Here is a 19,866-nt window from a genome sequence, read left to right as displayed (position 1 = left end):
GGACTTGCATAAAGCAGATCATTCCGGTGCTGGGCAGCGCCACGGTAGTCGTGACCCACAAAGATTCGGAGAACAGGTTGCCACTCTGGATTGTCCCAGGGGACGGTCCCGCACTAGGGAGGAGTTGGCTTGCTGTCATGAACTGGAAATGGGGCGATGCAATTTCCTCTGTGGAGCGAGTATCATGCTCACAGGTCCTGGACAAATTTGACTCATTATTTCAACCCGGCATTGGCACTTTCATGGGGGCCAAGGTAGTGATTCACATAAACCCGGACGCCAGACCAGTACACCACAAGGCCAGAGCGGTGCCGTACGTGATGCGGGAAAAGATAGAAAGCGAATTGGACTGCCTGTTGAGAGAAGGCATCATCTCGCCAGTCGAATTCAGTGACTGGGCGAGCCCGATTGTGCCGGTGCTCAAGGCGGATGGATCGGTCAGGATATGTGGCGATTACAAGGCCACCATCAATCGGGTGTCACTCCAAGACCAGTACCCGCTACCGAGAGCGGAGGACCTCTTTGCGACGCTATCCGGTGGCAAACCTTTTTCAAGATTGGACCTGACCTCAGCTTACATGACCCAGGAGCTGGCGAGTGAGTCGAAGAAGCTGACCACCATCACGACACACAAGGGGTTGTTTTAGTACAACAGATGTCCGTTCGGGATTCGCTCGGCCGCCGCGATCTTCCAACGAAATATGGAAAGCCTCCTCGTCGATTCCAAGGACACTGGTTTTTCAGGACGACATCCTCATTACGGGTTACGATACTGAAGAACACCTCCACAACCTGGAGGAGGTGCTACGCAGACTGGACCGGGTAGGTCTGCGACTGAAAAAGGCGAAGTGCGTCTTCCTAGCTCCAGAGGTAGAATTCCTGGGGATGAGGGTAGCAGCAGACGGGATCAGCCCTACTGCATCCAAGACGGAAGCGATCCAGAGAGCACCCAGACCCCGTAACACGACGGAGTTGCGTTCGTTCCTGGGGCTCCTGAACTATTTTGGTAACTTTCTTCCCAAATTGAGCACGCTGCTAGAGCCGCTACACGTGCTCCTACGCAAAGGTCGCGAATGGGTCTGGGGGGACAGCCAGGAAAGGGCTTTTAATGGAGCACGCAATTTGTTATGTTCCAACAATCTGTTAACGCTATATGACCCATGTAAGAAACTTGTGTTAACGTGCGATGCGTCATCCTATGGTGTCGGGTGTGTGTTGCAGCATGTCAAAGCCAAGGGTCAGTTACAGCCGATAGCTTATGCCTCCAGGAGTCTGTCCCAGACAGAAAGGGGCTATGGGATGGTAGAAAAGGAGGCGCTCGCATGTGTATATGCGGTAAAGAAAATGCACCAGTACCTGTTTGGCAGGAAATTTGAGCTGGAGACAGATCACAAACCCCTAACGTCCCTTTTGGCCGACAACAAGGCCATAAATGCAAACGCATTGGCCCGCATACAGAGGTGGGCACTCACGTTAGCTGCCTATGACTACACAATTCGGCACAGACCGGGCACTGAAAACTGCGCCGATGCATTCAGCAGGCTCCCACTAGCCACCACTGAGGGGGCTACCGAGCATGGTGCTGAGATGGTCATGGCTGTTGAAGCTTTCGGAAGCGAAGGCTCACCCGTGACAGCCCGTCAGATTAAAGTCTGGACAAATAGAGACCCGCTATTGTCTCGAGTCAAGAAATGTGTCCTGAATGGGGACTGGGCAGCCACGTACAGGGCATGCCCTGAGAAATTTAAACCATTTCACAGGCGAAAGGATGAACTCTCGATTCAGGCCGATTGCCTGCTGTGGGGAAACCGCGTAGTCATGCCCCAGATGGGCAGAGAGGTGTTCATCAGAGAACTCCACAATGGGCACCCGGGCATTGTCACGATGAAGGCAATTGCCAGGTCACACGTTTGGTGGCCAGGGATAGACGCAGATCTGGAACTTTGTGTTCGCAGGTGCAACACGTGTGCCCAGCTGGGCCATGCGCCCAGGGAAGCCCCCCTTAGCCCTTGGCCATGACCCGCCAAGCCTTGGTCACGCATCCATGTGGACTACGCAGATCCTTTCATGGGGAAAATGTTTTTGGTTGTAGTAGACGCCTACTCCAAATGGATCGAGTGTGACATTTTAAATTCAAGCACATCCTCTGCCACGGTAGAAAGTCTACAGGCAATGTTCGCCGCCCACGGTCTACCGGACATCTTGGTCAGCAACAATGGCCCGTGCTTCACAAGCACTGAATTCCAGGACTTCATGGCAGGCAATGGAATTAACCATGTTAGAATGGCATCGTTCAAGCCGGCCTCAAACGGCCAGGCAGAACGAGCAGTGCAGATAATCAAACGGGATGCTCAGATTCCAAGGGGGTTCCCTACAAACCCGCTTATCACGCCTCCTGTTGGCCTATAGATCCCGACCACACTCGCTCACAGGGGTTCCACCCGCAGAGCTACTAATGAAAAGGACGCTCAAAACCCGATTATCCCTTATACATCCCACCATGAAAGAAATTGTCGAGAGCAGGCGCCAGTCACAATATCACTACCATGACAGGAATGCGAGGGCGCGATGTATTGATGTAAATGATCCTGTTTTTGTCCTCAACTACGCTGCAGGGCCCAAATGACTCGCAGGCACTGTGGTTGCCAAAGAGGGAAATAGGATTCTGGTAGTTAAACTTACCAATGGACAAATCTGCATCAAACATGTGGATCAAACAAAAAGGAGGTTCAGCAACCCCATAGAAGAAGCAGAGGAAGAACACGATATAGAGTTCACTCCACCACAGGTGACCGAACACCGGAACCAAAAGGAGGAGAGCCCAGTCACTGTGGGCAGTCCGGACAGGCCTGAGGCACTGCAAACAGCAGACACTTAGGCCAGCGCCCAACAACCGGAGCCCCAACTCAGGCGTTCTACAAGGGAGCGTAAACCACCAGAGAGACTCAACCTGTGATCCCAATAAGACTTTTGGGGGGGGAGGTGATGTCATGTATTCAACCAGCATTGTAACCCATGTATAAACTGACCCAAGTTGTACACCGTGAGAACACTGACCACTAGGTGGGAGACACTCCTAACCTGGACCTTCAGGTATAAAAGGGGAAGCTCCACCCACCACCTTCACTTGAGTGCTAAGGAATAAAGGACAGGTCACAGACTGACCTCTCAAGCATGGGCCTCGTGTGCATTTATACTGTGTAGTAAGGACGTATCAGTTACTTTCAGCAATTTTATGTATCTATCTCCAGATCTCTGTTCCTCAAAAGTGGTCATCTCGGAATTATTACCCGAGCCACGTGCTAATTGGCATAGGGACAACTGGATCAGGACAGTGAACCCGTGGCTGAAGGACTGATGTGAGATGGCCTATATTCACTGGAGTTTAGAAGAATGAGAGGTGATCTTATTGAAATGGGAGGGCTCGACCAGGTAGATGCAGAGAGGATGTTTCCCCTCGTGGGAAGACAAAACTAGGGGGCATAGTTTCAGAATAAGGGGTCGTCCATTTAGAACTGAGATGAGGAGGAATTTCTTCTGTCAGAGGGTCATAAATCTCTGGAATTCTCTGCCCCAGAGAGCTGTGGAGGCTGGGTCATTGAATATATTTAAGGTGAAGATAGACAGTTTTCTGATCGATCAAGGGAGTGAAGGGTTATGGGAAGCGGGCAGGGAAGAGGAGCTGAGTCCAGCCATGATCTTATTAAATGGTGGAGCAGGTTCGAGGGGCCAGTGGCCTACACCTGCTCCTAAATATTGTTATGTTTATGTTGTGTTCCTTTTCATGGTGCACTGACACCAGTACTGGGAGGTGTACTGTTGGGACAGGCTCCACCTGATCTGGGCTGGGACCAGTGTCCTAGCAGAAAGGATAAATAGGGCAGTAAAAAGGACTTTAAATGAAAAAATGTGGAGAGGGCTCAATCAGAAACAATAGCAAAAATTGTAATTTAAGGATTAAAAAAGGGATATAGATAGTGTTATAGATACCCCAGGTGAAGGGAATACTAATTAGCTCTAGCAAGTGTGATAAATACGAAGCAGGTTAAGTTAAACGGTGTGAGAAAGGTATCCTCGGCAGAAGGACAAGTTAGTTTTATATACTAACGCTCGGAGTATAAGAAGTAAATTGAATGAATTAGAGACTCAAATGCAGCTTAGACCTGTTGGCCATGACTGCGACATGGCTGCAAGCTGGTTATGATTGGAGGTTAAATATTCCTGGTTATATGGTCTTTAGAAAGGATAGGGAAACTGAAAGAGGAGGAGGTGTGTAGCCTTATTGATTTCGGATACTATTGCAACATTAGTAAGAGAGGATATAGGGGAGGGAAAGCAATCAATGGAGACCCGATGGTTAGAATTAAGGAATAAGAGAGGACTTAAAACTGTAATGAGAATTATCTACTGGCCTCCTGATAGCAGCAATGAAGTGGCAGAGTGCATTTATTCAGAGATTAGTGAAGCTTATAGCAAAAGCAAAGTGGTTTTAATGTGAGACTTTAATTTTCATAGAGATTGGGAAAAACAGACTAGCTTGTCAGAAAGATGGTGAATTTCTGGAATGCATTCAAGATAGTTTTCTGGAGCAATATGTTCTGGAACCAACTTGGAGGGTTGTCCATACTAGATTTAGTAATGAGCAATCAGCCAGATTTAGTTAATAAGCTAACAGTAGGGAACATTTAGCTAACTGTGATCATAATGTGATCGAATTCAATGTTAAGTTTGAAAAGGACAAACCTAACACACTTACTAAGAGTCTAGATTTTAGTGTGGCTAACTTTTAACGGACAGAGACTGACAACAGCAAACTGGTCAAACCGGTTAGCGGTTAAAACTACAGGTGAGCAGTGGGAGGTGTTCCAAAAAGATTTGAGCTGAATACAGGGCCAGTATATACTCCACTGACTAAATAAAGCAGCCTTGGTCGGCATAAGAGGTGAAAGATGACTTAAAACTAAAGGAAAAAACATACAACAATGCAAAGAATTGTGTAGATTCAGGGGATTGGGAGAGATATAAAGAACAGCAAAGGAAGACAAAAAAGATAGAGCTTCGAAAAGGAAATGCAATGGGGGTAATATTGCAACTGAAAATAAGGAAATGGCAGACTTGTTCAGGAAAGAAAGACTTGCATTTATATAGCGCCCTTCATGACCACTGGACCTCCCAAATTGCTTTACAGCTAATGAATTACTTTTTGAAGTGTAATCATTGTTGTAATGTATGAAATGATTTTGAATAATTACTTTCAGTCTTCACAGTAGAGGAAGATGATAATACACCTGAAATTCCAGGGAAACTAATGATGAATCAAGAACAACTGGAATTCACTACGGTTAATGTAAGCAAGAAAACTGTATTAGAAAAAATAATGGCACTAAAGTCTGACAAATCCCCAGGACCTGATGGTTTCCAAAGGAAGTAGGTGAGGCGCTCGCGATCCAGGAATTGTCGCTTTTGATTGGAAAATTTCAAATGTAACTCCATTATTTAAGAAAGGTGAGAGAGAAACCAGGAAATTATAGACCTGATGAACTAACATCTGTTGTGGGGAAGTTATTGGAATCTATAATTAAGGACAAAGTGACTGAGCACTTGGAGAAATTTGAGCTGATTAGAGAGAGCCAACATGGATTTGTAAAGGGGAGGTCATGTTTAACGAACCTAATTGATTTTTGGGGGGAAGTAATTAAAGTAGTCAACAGTCTGTGGATGTAGTTTATATGGACTTCCAGGAAGCATTCGATAAGGTTCCACATAAGAGACTGTTAATTAAAATTAAAGCTCATGGAATTGAAGGCAAATTATTGACCTGGTTAGAAGTTGGGATTAGGGATAATCGGTATTTATTGATTGGAAGGAAGTGACTAGTGGTCCCACAAGGGTTCCGTGTTGGGGCCTCGACTAGTAACTATATTAATGACTTGGATAACACAATAGAGAGCCATATCAAATAAGTTTGCCGACGACACAAACATTGGTGGGTGTAGTAAGTCGTGTAGACAGGAGCATAATATTCCAGAGACATTGATAGATTAAATGAATAGATTTCAACGCTGGTAGTTGTGAGGGCATCCATTTTGGACCAAGAAAGGATGGGTCCGAGTATTTAAGTGGTGAAAAGCTAGGAGCAGTGGAAGTCCAAAGAGATTTAGGGATCCACGTACACAGATCACTAAAATGCAGTAGTCAGATACAAAATAATCAAAAAGGCTCATGGAATGTTAGCCTTTATAGCTAGAGGGCTACAATATAACAGGGTTTGCTACAAAACCCTAGTTAGACCATATCTGGAGTGCGGTGTACAATTTTGGGCACCGCACCTTAGGATATATTGGCCTTGGAAGGAGTGCAGCCCAGATGCCCCTCGATCTTCCGCCACAGGTGGCTAAAGGGTTGCCTTCTTCACAGAGCATAATTTTGGAGCATATAGTGGATGCCAATTTGGAGAATCTCTGATATATTGTGGGACACCTCCAGACTGATCCAAGTACCAGAAGCTCCTTCAGAATGTAGATAGTTTCCTCCAATCAGAAAAAAAGAAGGCAACCCTTGTAGCTACCTGTGGAGTAAGATCGAGGGGTATCTGCTCTGCCGTTATTCCAAGGCCAATACTGTACATCCTTTCTAAGGTGTGATGCTCAAAATTGTACACCGCACTCCAGATGTGGTCTAACTAGGGGTTTGTACCAAATCTTCCTTCCTTCCTGTTATATTGTAGCCCTCTAGCTATAAAGACTAACATTCCACGTGCCTTTTTGATTATCTTTTTTATCTGACTACTACATTTTAGCAATCTGTGTACGTGGATTCCTAAATCTCTTTGGACTTCCATTGCTCCTAGCTTTTCACCACTTCAATAACACAAGTATCTGTCTTTTCTTGGCCCAGAATGGATGCCCTCACAATGCTAACATCAGTCTAATACAACTAACCAGGTGCTTAGCTAATTGAAGTTGAGGAGCCTTTTGAATACCAGTATAACATCGGTCCCGACTGTTCTTGCCCAGGGTTTGCGGGTGGGTTTTAGAATGGATGAAAGCAGCGCTCAGGAAGTTGAAACTGGCAGTTGAAACTGGCAGCAGGATCCTGAAACAGGCACAGGACTTGCCTGTACATTTATTTATAAGATGTTCAGCAGTTTCAGGCAGGCAAGCTGGGCAATTAAAATGCCTCCAACTCAAAATGGCGATGGGCTAGCTTTCAACAGACATTGGGTGCAATGGATCCCCACACACAAGTTGGAGGCCTAACACCCATTTTACCAGTGCTACACGGGTGGCTGTGAGTTGAACCTCTCCCCTGACTCAGAATATTGACAACTGAGCCAAGCTGGCAATAAGATGCATTTAATTAGCTCAGTAATATTTTCATTATTTTGAATTGCAGGTAACTATCATACAGTGATTTAAATAATGGCTGGAGAGGAATATGCTTCAGTGATGGAGGAGGGCAATGTGGAGGAAATGGACACATCTGATACACAATGGAACTGGTACTATTTGGGTGAATGTGGAAAATGGCACATATTTGAGGTGTGCTATTGTTTTATTGCTTTCCTTACTTGCTGGTGCAGCGATGTTCCAATGATAACTGAGCCAACATATAAGATTGAAGATAGTAGAAAAAAAACTCCAGTGTCTCTTAGCTGACAATCTGATTTTTGTTCCTGTAATCTAATTCCAATTTAGCCAGAATTGTTTAATTCTTATATATTTAATATTTAATGCAGTTTACCTATATTTACAGACTGGAAGACTTTTGATTGATTAATGAAATTAAATAGTATTTTGGCTAACGACAGCACATACTATGATGAGATCTTCCCATTTATTACTTGTAAGGATCCCACATCAGTGCAAATTCACCATTCATTTCTGCATGCTAGTTGCTTCACACACAACAAATCACATTTGCACGTACACACTGGTATCACAATACTCTGTCACACGTGCCATCTGATACAAACCATTCTTGGGCTTTCAGATGATATCAAAAAATTGTGGGGTGTCTGGAGATCTTTGCTCATCTCCCCCTGCATGGTCCCAATGTCTTGGGTAGTGGTTAGGCTATCAAATGCAGTTTTCTTATTGTTCATGGGCAAGGACATCAACATCTCCAAGAGAAAACTATCAACTTACTATTCTCATCTACACGTTCCTGACTTTCACTAGAATGCTAGGAAAATTCCATTCGGTAGGATAATTTTCCTGTTTCTATCTTACATCCTGAACATAACATAGGAATTAGGAGTAGGAGTAGGCCATACGGCCCTTCGAGCCTGCTCAGCCACGATCTTATTGAATGGCGGATCTTCAACCTCAACTCTACTTTCCTGCCCGATCCCCATATCCCTTGATTCCCCTAGAGTTCAAAAATCTATCGATCTCAACTATACTCAATGACTGAGCATTCACAGCCCTTTCAGGCAGAGAATTCGAAAGATTCACAACCCTCGGAGTGAAGAAATTCCTCCTGTTCCCAGTCTTAAATGACCAGCCCCTTATCCTAAGACTATGCCCCCTAGTTCTCGACTCTCCAGCCTCAACCTCTCAGCCTCTACCCGGTCAATCCCCCTCAGAATCTTATGTTTCAATGAGGTCACCTCACATTCTTCTAAACTCCAGAATGTATAGGCCCAGTCCACTCAATCTCTCCTCGTAGGACAACACAGGGATCAAACTAGTAAACCTTCATTGCACCGTCTCTAAGATGTGTGTGTCCTTTCTCCGATAAGGAGACCAAAACGGTGCACAGTACTCCAGGTGTGCTTTCACCAAAGCCCCTGTACAATTGTAGTAAGACTTACTTTCTCTTGTACTCCAACCCCCTTGCAAAAGAGATCAACATGCCTTTGCCTTCCTAATTGCTTGCTGAACCTGCATGCTAGCTTTCTGTTTCCTGTACAAGGACACCTAAATCTCACAACACCAAGATTTATTAGTTTCCCACCATTTAAAAAAATATTATGTTTATCTATTCTTACCAAAGTGATAAACCTCACATTTCCCCATATTATGCTCCATATGCCACTTTTTTTGCCCACTCACTCCCTGTCTACATCCCTTTGCAGACTCTTTCTGTCCTCCTAACAGCTTACTTTCCCACCTAGCTTTGTATCATCAGCCAATTTGGATACATTGCACTCAGTCCCTTCATCTAAGTCATTAATATAGATCATAAATAGCTGAGGCCCAAGCACTGATTTTTGTGGCTCCTTCCTAGTTACAGCCTGCCAACCGGAAAATGAGCCATTTATCTCGACTTTCTGTTTTTTGTCCATTAACCAATCCTCTATCCATGCTAATATATTACCCCCAACCCCATGAGACCATAGAAAGGCAAATTATAATTTAAATGGAGAAAAATTGCAAAGTGCTGCAGTGCAGAGGGAACTGGGGGTCCTTGTGCATGAAACACAAAGTTTGTATGCAGGTACAGCAAGTAATTGGGAAGGCAAATGGAATGTTGGCCTTTTGCAAGGGGGAAGGAGTATAAAAGCAGAGAAGTCCTACAACTGAACAGGGTATTGATGAGGTCACACCTGGAGTACTGCGTACAATTTTGGTCTCTATTTAAGGAAGGATATACTTTAATTGGAGGCTGTTCAGAGAAGGTTCACTCGATTGATTCCAGAGATGAGGGGGTTGACTTATGAAGATAAGTTGAGTAGGTTGGGCCTATACTCATTGGAGTTCAGAAGGATGAGGGGTGATCTTATCGAAACATATAAGATACTGAGGGGGCTCAACAAGGTGGGATGCAGAGAGGATATTTCCACTCATAGGGGAAACTAAAACGAAGGGACATATTCTCAGAATAAGGGGCCGCCCATTTAAAACTGAGATGAGGAGGAATTTCTTCTGCGGGTTGCAAATCTGTGGAATTCTCTGCTCTAGAGAGCTGTGGAGGCTGGGTCATTGAATATATTTAAGGTGGAGATAGACAGATCTTTGAGTGATGAGGGAATAAAGGGTTATGGGGAGGGGACAGGGAAGTGGAGCTGAGTCCATGATCAGATCAGCCATGATCTTATTAAATGGTGGAGCAGGCTCGAGGGGCCAGGTGGCCTACTCCTGATCCTATTATGTTTATGTTCTTATGACCTTATCTTGCGTAGCAACCTCTTATTGAATGCCTTTTGGAAATCTCAACATACTGTATCCACTGGTTCACCTTTATCGACCCTGCCAGTTACATCCTCAAAAAGCTCTAATAAATTTGTTAAACATGATTTCCCTTTCATATTATGATTTTCTAAATGCCCTGTTATCACTTCCTTAATAATGGATTCACAGCATTTTCCTGATGACTTAATGCAGGCTAATTGGCCTGTAGTTCACACAATTTTCCAAATTATCCCAAATCCAAATGGCAGTATTGAAGGTTTTGTCAATGTTCAGTTTTATTTACCCCCAAACTTACTTCCTTGATGCAATTGGCAGGACCACTTAGACTGCTTGCCACCAGTTTCTTCCAATGACAATTTGACTATCCCCTTAAACTTCAGTGAGTAAGATCGAGTGCTTGAAACAGTAACTCATTAATTTTATTTTATTTTTTCAATTTATGTTATCTATTCCAATTTCAGAAATAGATGATGTTCAGGCTTGGTGGTTTTCCATCTGAGACAGAAGCACGTGAAATTAGTAACTCCCAAATCTCCCCACTCAAGCGCTCTGTCTCGCAAGATAACAAATAACCCTCAATAGGGTAAGTCCAAGCTTTTGAAAGGCAAAGGCTTTTAGTCCAAATCGTTCCCATGCTGTGATTTTTGATGTCTGCAGATAAATGTTTAATTCCTTAAACTGCTGGATCTCTTACTGCGCCATCAATATTCATGCAGTGACCACCTATTTAAAAGAAAAGAAAACAGAGAATCCATTATGGCTCTGCTGACGAGCCCAAGGGATTAATTTGTCAATTTATAACATTTCTTCTGTCACTGTGGGAAAATATCCACTTAAAATTAAGAAACTTAAATTTAATAATGTCCAATATATAAATTTACATTCAGCAATACAAAAGTTGTTGCTTGGTGAACTTAAAACAAAAAAGGCCTTCAGTGGAAAGGGTTAACTCCTTTGTAGGTTTAAGAAGGCGGAGCAAAATATTGTCAGACGCATGCAATTGTGTCACTTCATAAGAAAAGAACCAAACTTTTTTTCAAAAGGCTTTGTACCTTCAAAACTTTCTTAGGAATTTTTTAAAAATCTGTTAAAAGAGCAGAAATCATTAGTAACTTTAAAAAAAAAAACATTCTTATCAGGAAAGACGGCACTTAGATTAAATTCTTTTAGCTGTAGGAAGGGGACAGAATCTTCCCCTTTCTCCTTTATTCCATCATAGACTACTTTATCCGTTTTCTCTGCACCCAATTTTTAATTTCTGATGTTTGTTATTAAACTTCAAGACCACCCATTTTTAATTTAGGCTGCGTAAGCAGTAGCATTTTTTTTTCCTGTAATCCAATTAAAAACACAGTGCTTTGAAAATTGATCTTGATAACTACTTTTCCCAGTTGCACAAGTAAATATTAGTTCAAATAAATCCACACCGTTGTCTTTAACTTAAAATGTAATTCCAAGTTTTTTCCAATTCTGGGTGCACAATCTGAAAACTGAAATTAAATACTTGACCATATTCACATATTCATGCAACTTCGAAATACTGCAAAGGCTCTGTGCACAGAACTGTGGGTGGAGCCAAGGACACACTTTCAGGCAAAATAAATGCTGTAACTTCTTAAACATTCATAGTGAGGAAAACTTCCACACTTTAACACACACTTTCTCACAAACTGATATTCCAGCATCCTTTAAGTTTCCTTTCACTCGATAATTCTTGTGTTTTTTTTTCTTAGCACAGAAGCTGGCAGGATATACCATCGGCTTCAGTGCCGGTTTCAACTTTAAATTTATTTTCTTTCCCTTTTGAACTGTCATTTGAGTAGTTCGTTTTGATTCTCTAACTCCCTACTCATAGAATCATCAAAATTTACAGCACTGAAGGAGGCCATTTTGGCCCATCATGTCCGTGCCAGCCAACCAAGAGCTATCCCGCCTAATCCTACTTTCCAGCTCTTGGTCTGTAGTTTTATAGGTTACAGCACTCTAAGTGTGTATCAAGTACTTTTTAAATGTGGTGAGGGTTTATGCCTCTACCACCCTGTCAGGCAATGAGTCATCTAGGTGAAGACATTTCCCCTCGTATCGCCTCTAAACCTCCCCCCAATTACTTTAAATCTATGCCCCCTGGTTGTTGACCTCTCTGCCAAGGGAAACAGGTCCTTCCTATCTACTCTATCTAGGCTTCTCATAATTTTATATACCTCAATCAGGTCTCCCCTCAGCCTACTCTGTTCCAAAGAAAACAGACCCAGCCAATCTTTCCTCATAGCCAAAATTCTCCAGTCCAGACAACATTCTTTTAAATCTCCTCTGTACCCTTTCTAGTGCAATCACATCTTTCCTGTAACGTGATGACCAGAACTGTACACAGTAACACAGTATTCCAGCTGCGGTCTTACCAGTGTTTTATACAGTTCAAGCATAATGTCCTTGCTCTTATATTCCATGCCTCGACTAATAAAGGCCAGTATTCCATATGCCTTCTTAACCACCTTATCCACCTGGCCTGGTACTTTCAGGGATCTGTGGATTTGCACTCCAAGGTCCCTTTGTTCCTCTACACTTTTCAGTGTCGTACCATTTAATGTGTATTCCCTTGTCTTGTTAGACTTCCCCAAATGCATTACCTCATTTGCCACTGTTCTGCCCACCTGACCAGTTGATTGATCTCTTCCTGCAGTCTGCAGCTTTCTTCTTCATTATCAACCACACAGCCTATGTTAGTGTCATCTGCAAACCTCTTAATCATACCCCCAACATTCAAGTCCAAGTCATTGATATATACCACAAAAAGCAAGGGACCCAGCACTGAACCCTGTGGAACCCCACTGGAAACAGCCTTCCAGTCACAAATACACCCATCAACCATTACCTTTTGCTTTCTGTCTCTGAGCTAATCTTGGATCCAATGTGCCACTTTGCTCTGGATCCCATGGACTTTTACTTTCATGACCAGTCTGCCATGTGGGACCTTATCAAAAACTTTGCTAAAATTCATATTCACTACATCATACACATTACCCTCTTCAACCCTCCTGATTACCTCCTCGAAAAATTCAATCAAATTAGTCAGACACGACCTTCCCTTAACAAATCCATGCTGACTGTCCTTGATTAATCCATGTCTTTCCAAAGTAAGATTTATCCTGTCCCTCAAGATTTTTTTCAATAATTTTCCCACCACTGAGGTTAGGCTGACTGGCATGTAATTACTCGGTCTATCCCTTTCTCCCTGCTTAAAGCAAGGTACAGCATTAACAGTCCTCCAGTCCTCCAGTCCTCTGGCACCACATCTGTAGCCAGAGAGGATTGGAAAATGATGGTCCGAGCCTCTGCTATTTCCTCTTTTGTTTCTCTTAACAGCCTGGGATACATTTCATCCGGGCCTGGGGATTTATTCACTTTCAAAGCTGCTAAGTCCCTTAATACTTCCTCTCTGTCTATGTTTTATCTTGTCGAATATTTCACAATCCTCCTCCCTCATTGCAATGTCTGCATTGCCCCCCTCTTGTGAAAACAGATGCAAAGTATTCATTAAGAATCATTCCCACATCTTCTGCCTCCACACACAGATTTCCTTTATGGTGTCTCTTAGGCCTCACTCTTTCTCTAGTTATCCTCTTGCTCTTAATGTATTTATAAAACATCTTTGGGTTTTCTCTGATTTTACTTGCCAACATTCTTTCATGCTCTCTCTTTGCTTCCTGATATCTTTTTTAATTGCACCCCTGCACTTTTTATACTTCTCTAGAGTTTCTGCAGTTTTGAGTTCCCAGTATCTGTCATAAGCTTCCCTTTTTTTCTTTATCTTACCCTGTATGTTTCTTGACATCCAGGGGGCTCTAAATTTGTTAGCCCCAACCTTTTTTTTAAGGGAATATACTTGCTGTATACCCTCAAGATCTTTTCCTTGAATGCCTCCCACTTCTCTGACACTGATTTACCATCAAGTAGCCGTTTCCAGTTCACTTTGGTCAAATCTCATCTCAGCTCAACAAAATTGGCTTTACCCCAATTATGAACATTTTTTCCTCGTCCACCTTTGTTCTTTTCCTTTATTTGCTAAGTTTCCAGATGGGTTAGCATACAGCTTAGATCACCATTCCTGGTTTCTAGGTGCTGCTGTTCTTTTTCCCCCTCTCATTTTCTGCGCTCGCAAATGTTCCCCTTCTCTTATTTCACCATGCTGTGCGCAATAGTGGGATGCATAAGCCGATAGATGCTTCCTTTTATCCAATTTGATCTTTCCCAGAGATTCTGGACTCTGGACCCACTCTATTGTCTTCTGATTATGGGTTCCTTTCCGGATTGTCAAACGATACTAAATCAGTTACGCATAACTTGCCAAACTCTTTATCCCTGGCATGCTCAACATCTGTCGAGCCCGCCATTTCTACGAACTCGTTTTCCAACTGGCGGGTGGCAATGCTCTATATTCCCGAAGGTTCCCTTCCTTAACTGGCTACGTTGCGGTAACTCCACCAGTGCTAGGATCTTACTTGTACCGAATAGTTGAGAAAGAATCACTGTAATTCAGCTCCTGGCTTAGGCTCACCAATTTGTAAGGATCTCAAAGGGACCCTGATTCCAAGAGGTTTAAAGTTGACCCGTATTAGTGACAGTGATTAAACTTTATTCAGCATAAGCAAGACTTAATGAATTACAGTATTCGACCAGCTGTTTAGAGTACAATTGAGACTTGTGTTACCCCATTGTGCTCTGTATAGAAGTTATGACCGAGTCCGCTGCAACCTCTGCTTCTCGTGTCTCAGGTGTCCGCTAGATTCTTCCTGAAATCTTGTACCTTTTGTGGCTGTTGGGACCAGGTTCTTATAACCTTACACCCAATTCCCCAAAATCCAATCGTGAAGATGCCACGCACACAGTACATCTGCTCGGCCCTGGTCCTATGACATCATCTGTTTTTGACCAAGACTGGTATCTGGGACAGTTATGGGAACGCAAAAGAATATGTCTCCATACTAGAGAAATACAGTGCAATTGATGGTTCTGTGAAAGGTCAGTGTTTCAGCTTACAGCTAGACACCAGTCCTCTATCTTTTCTTGTCACAACATTCCAACATGGTTATAACAACAACTGACCTTGGTTCCCAGGCTAGCTCCACTTTATGTTCCATCCTTACTGTTGGCTAATATCCAACTTTCATTCATTCACCCACCGCTTCCCTATTCAACTATAATAGTTTTCTTTCTCTTTCCCCCCCCCCCCCCAGGCTGTCTGGGTTATGGTTTCCTCACAGACTTTAATTATAGACAAAAAGGTTACATGTCTAATATTCAGGTTACCATTGCATGTAGTTGACAATTACAGACTTTTACATTTAATTCTTACACACGATTATAAATCCATTACTGATAAAGATAGTAAAACAGGTATTCTAAAAACCAACTAAGCCTTGCGAATCTCTCACACTTTATCCTTGCCTTTCAGGGGGTATAAAGTATGATCTGGTTTTCTAGACTAGGAGATCATCTTCAAAAACAGTTAGTAACTTATATCGAATTAAACATTTAGGCATTATTGGAATAACTGTACACGGGCAAATCCAATTAAATAGAATATGACCTTTCATATTACCTCAATGTATTTAACAAAATTCATCCTTCAACATGTGTATTTAGATTTATTTTTTTCAATCTAAGTAATTGTTGCTTTTTTGAAAAAAAAGTTAATTAGCAATTTTGCTAATGCATCTCAAAAATTGAGTGGCATAAAAATTTACAAGTTTTTTTTCTTAGAAGAAACTTGTAAATTTCTCATCCTCATCAAGGCCTGGGAGTTTGGTACTTGGAAATGGAACATGTTTTGCACATGAACATCAAGCAATCCAAAGTCCAGGGTGGGATGGGTTAGATGCAGAGTAAAGATCCATCCATCTGCCCCAACAATGCACTCTAACCAAATGTGCTGGGCACCTGTCCCAACATCATTACTGTGAATTCTTCCATTTGCCACGACAGTCATTCTTGTAACCTTTATGAATAAGGTTAGGATTAAGAATGTGGTTACCAATTTAGTGTTGGCTTCCCCCATGAAATCAATCAACATTGTACAATGGTACTGTTCTCATTAGGAGATTAAGGGGTGATTTGATAGAGGTGATTAAAATTCTGAAGGGTTGGGACAGAGTAGATAGAAACAGACTGTTTCCAGTGATCAAGGGGTCTGGAATGAGGGGACATAGATACAAGATTAACTGTAAGAGATGTAGGACAGAGATGAGGAGAAACCTTTTTCTGTAACTTGTGTTCATCATAAAGTGGAACGTAAAATAATGTAAGTAATTTTTGGGGGCTTCTCTGATAAATCTTGAATATATATTGCTGTATCAGTTATTAACTTTATTAGTATTTTCACTGCTAAATTCGTTCATTATTCCTGCTAGTGTGAAACGCCTTGCAGAGAAATTTTATTCAACATAATTTCATGATATTAGGAGCTTTCAGACCGAGTATTCCTGACCAATGGATTGCATAAATCGAGAAAATGGGAGAGTGGGGTATTGGAGTTGTTGATTTGTGAATCACATTCCATTGTGCTTCATGGGCAAAACCATATGTTTTGGAATTTCATTGCAAATGAATAGTTCATATAATGGGGAAAAAATTCCATTTAGTATCGGGTAGTTATTTTAACACTGGATTTCACTTCTTCAAAGGGAAATGTCATTTCATAAAACATTACGGTTCTCAGTTGATAAGCTTTGTAATATTGTTCACTAAAAATGATGTTCCAAAAACACACAATGTTTCTGCCTAATCCTGAACTGCCATCACTGAAATGTCATTGCCAATATTACTGACCTTATAAACTAACATAAATACTTAAAGCATGTTTTAAAAATGTCTGATTCAATACTTGGTCTCTGATGAGTTAGCTGTGTTACCAATGTTTTGAGAGAACCGAATCGGGCATCCCTGTGATGCACTACATTTGTCCCATCGTGCCAGTGATGTGCCACATGATCAATTAGCTTGGCAACACTCACTGTCTAGATACATACATAATCAGTGGCCACTTGCAGAGGTGCAGTGTACGGATGGCACCTTTGGGACTGTATTCCAGCATAGATCAGTACCCTGTGGGGCTGTCCTGTCCACGTCCCCGCTCTTCTTCCCCCCCCACCCCCCCCCCCCCCCCCGGGGCTTGTGGGACTGTACCCCAGCAAGGGTCAGTACTTTCAGGTGAGGTAACTGCCTCTGCTGCATTTTCTTGGTGTTCCACTTCTAAATCTATTTTTAATTAAACTTTTTTACTTTGTTACTATCTATTCGAAATCTTTTGTAACATAAATTAAAATGTACTTTTCTCCCAATATACATTTTAACGGTGGGAGTTTTATACAAACTAGCTTTAAAAGCTCATTTTCAGCAAATCAAATTGCACAGATCTAAAAAAATTACGTCACTGCAGAAAGATTTATTTTTGGCACATTTTTACCTGCATTCACAAGGTAACTTGGGTGGTGGTGAAGTGAGGGGTTAATATCCATTTTGCTTTCTTAGGAATTTTTATGTTTATTTCAGAGGGACCCCAATGTTCCATGTTCTGTGAGCAGTGAAGATATTGAAAGGCTTTTCAGGATGAATTCACATGGCAGTGTTTCATTTTCTACTGCAAAATACAACTACACATTAGATTTCAGAGGTAACATTCCCTGCCGAATGGATCTATTTGTTTACTTGATTGCACTAATGGTTGTTACAAATGCAAATTGATTCAATGCCAATGTACGATTGGTGGTTTAAAATGGAAAATGCATGGAAATCAAGCTGGCACAAAGAATACCCTGAAGAGATCTGAATTTAATCTACACTAAACCAGACTGGCAGAAGAAGCATTGGCGGGCTGGAATGGGAAAACAGTTTGGGTTCCCACTGCTGATTGCTCTCCAATCACCCTCCTGCGATGTGCTTGTGTGTGGACATTGAGTACGGACAGGATAATGCCTTGTACAATCAACAGCCTGCCAGCATTCACAGTCTAGGTTCTCGACAACTGCATTTTTATATCGTCTTTAATGCAGTAAAAGTCCCAAGGAGCTTCACCGGAGTGTTACCAAGCAATACTTGATGCCGAGCCACATGAGGTATTCGGACAGATGACCAAAAGCTTGGTTTAAAGAGGTAGCTTTTAAGGAGCGTCTTAAAGGAGGAGAGAGAGAGGCAGTGAGATTTAGGGAGGGAATTCCAGAGCTTGGGGCCTAGGCAGCTGAAGGCACAGCCACCAATGGTGGAGCGATTAAAATCAGGGATGTACAAGAGGCCAGAATTGGAGGAGCGCAGAGATCTCGGAGGGTTGTACGGCTGCAGGAGGTTAGAGATAGGGAGGGGCCGAGGCCATGGAGGGATTTTAACACCAGGATGAGAATTTTAAATTCATGCGTTGCTGACTGGATGACAATGTAGGTCAACGAGCACAGGGGTGATGAGTGAATGGGACTCGGTGTGAGTTGGGATTCAGGCAGTAGAGTTTTGGATGAGTTCAAGTTTGCAGAGTGCAAGGTGGGAGGCCGGCCAGGAATGTGTTGGAATAGTTGAGTCCAGAGGTAACAAAGGCATGGATGAGGGTTTCAGCACTAGATGAGCTGAGGCAGGGTGGAAACGGACGATGTTACAGAGGTGGAAGTCGGCAGTCTTAATGAAGCAGTGGATATGTGGTCGGAAGCTCAGCTCAAGGTCAAATAGAATGCCAGTGTTGCTAACAGTTTGGTTCAGCCTCAGTAGCCAGGGAGAGGAGTCCAAATGAACACGGTACCAGAAAATTTACTGCTCCAGTACAAGTCAGCACCTAAATAACCGAGGGTGGAGATGTAGATGTTTTATGCACAAGCTATATGGAATAATGGAAGGGGTTAAACTACTGTCAACATCAAGCTTAAATGATTTATAAACTTAAGTGAGATCCAGAGGTAGAATTAGATCCTTGTTTTCCCGATTGTTGGGTAGCTTTTCTATCCCTTCCTCCACCAGTCTTTCTGCAAGGAAGAACCAAGATTCCACTAGGCAGCTCCTTCAAACAACGTAACTGTACCATATTCCACCTCTTCATTTGCAGCTTAACCGAACCCCAGTGTGCTACATTCTAATTCTTCACATTAGATTCCCCCATATTGCTTTTCTCCTGATATGTCCTACTTTTTACGTTTTTTAGGTTTTTCTGCCACGCATATCCCATGATTTTACATACTTTTAACATGTTTTCACTACTTTCTTCATATGGTCAGCTACTGTCGCCCGTTGTGGTTGGGCTTGGAACTAGGAAAAGCAAAGTCGTGACTAATGCATTTGCAGATGATGTATCACATTTTTACTGGAAAAGTAAGATAATTGAAATAGCAATTTAATTGAAGGACATGATCATTTATCCCAAGTTTTATTATTCTGTTCACTCCGATCTACAAGTCATGATTCTCTTAAGTCATTTTCTTTAATTTTCTCTCTTGGTCTATCTGTGATTTTGGATGTAGACGAGCCAAGTTCACGTTTCGGTATGATGATTGGACTGGCAAATTGCATGTGCCAATGATGGACTGTGTTTTGTTGCAGCAATGAAACAAACCAATATCGCAACAGGGAAGCAGCGGCCAGTGAAACGCGCGGCTTACTCTGTCACTGCTTTCAGGTTGGTATTGTCTGACAAGAAGAATGCGTAGAGATAATGTGAACATTTCCTAATAATCGACTGCAAATTCCTTATTGGTTGATA

The 19,866-nt window shown here is 42.5% G+C and overlaps 1 protein-coding gene across 6 annotated transcripts in view; it reads left to right on the top strand.

Annotated features, from left to right (window-relative positions):
* The window catches only part of LOC139280618 (protein mono-ADP-ribosyltransferase PARP11), a 58,048-nt gene that overhangs the window by 16,625 nt on the left and 21,557 nt on the right, over positions 1-19,866 (top strand). For 4 of the 6 annotated variants that reach the window (XR_011596726.1, XM_070900179.1, XM_070900181.1 and 1 more), the window contains exons 2-4: positions 7,396-7,541; positions 17,685-17,805; positions 19,707-19,782. Coding sequence is in view for 5 of the 6 variants with exons in the window: in XM_070900179.1 (XP_070756280.1) it covers positions 7,422-7,541; positions 17,685-17,805; positions 19,707-19,782 (317 nt within the window). In the remaining variant the exon portion in view is untranslated. Of the gene's footprint in view, positions 1-7,395; positions 7,542-10,649; positions 10,720-17,684; positions 17,806-19,706; positions 19,783-19,866 lie in introns of those variants that run through there. The other 2 variants (XM_070900182.1, XM_070900183.1) reach the window with 2 other exon arrangements.

The sequence above is a fragment of the Pristiophorus japonicus genome, chromosome 15, assembly GCF_044704955.1.
Source record: "Pristiophorus japonicus isolate sPriJap1 chromosome 15, sPriJap1.hap1, whole genome shotgun sequence".
NCBI classification, from domain to species: Eukaryota; Metazoa; Chordata; class Chondrichthyes; family Pristiophoridae; genus Pristiophorus; species Pristiophorus japonicus.
The sequence above is the reverse complement of the archived record's forward strand: the minus strand, read 5'-3'. Positions and strand labels throughout refer to the sequence as shown.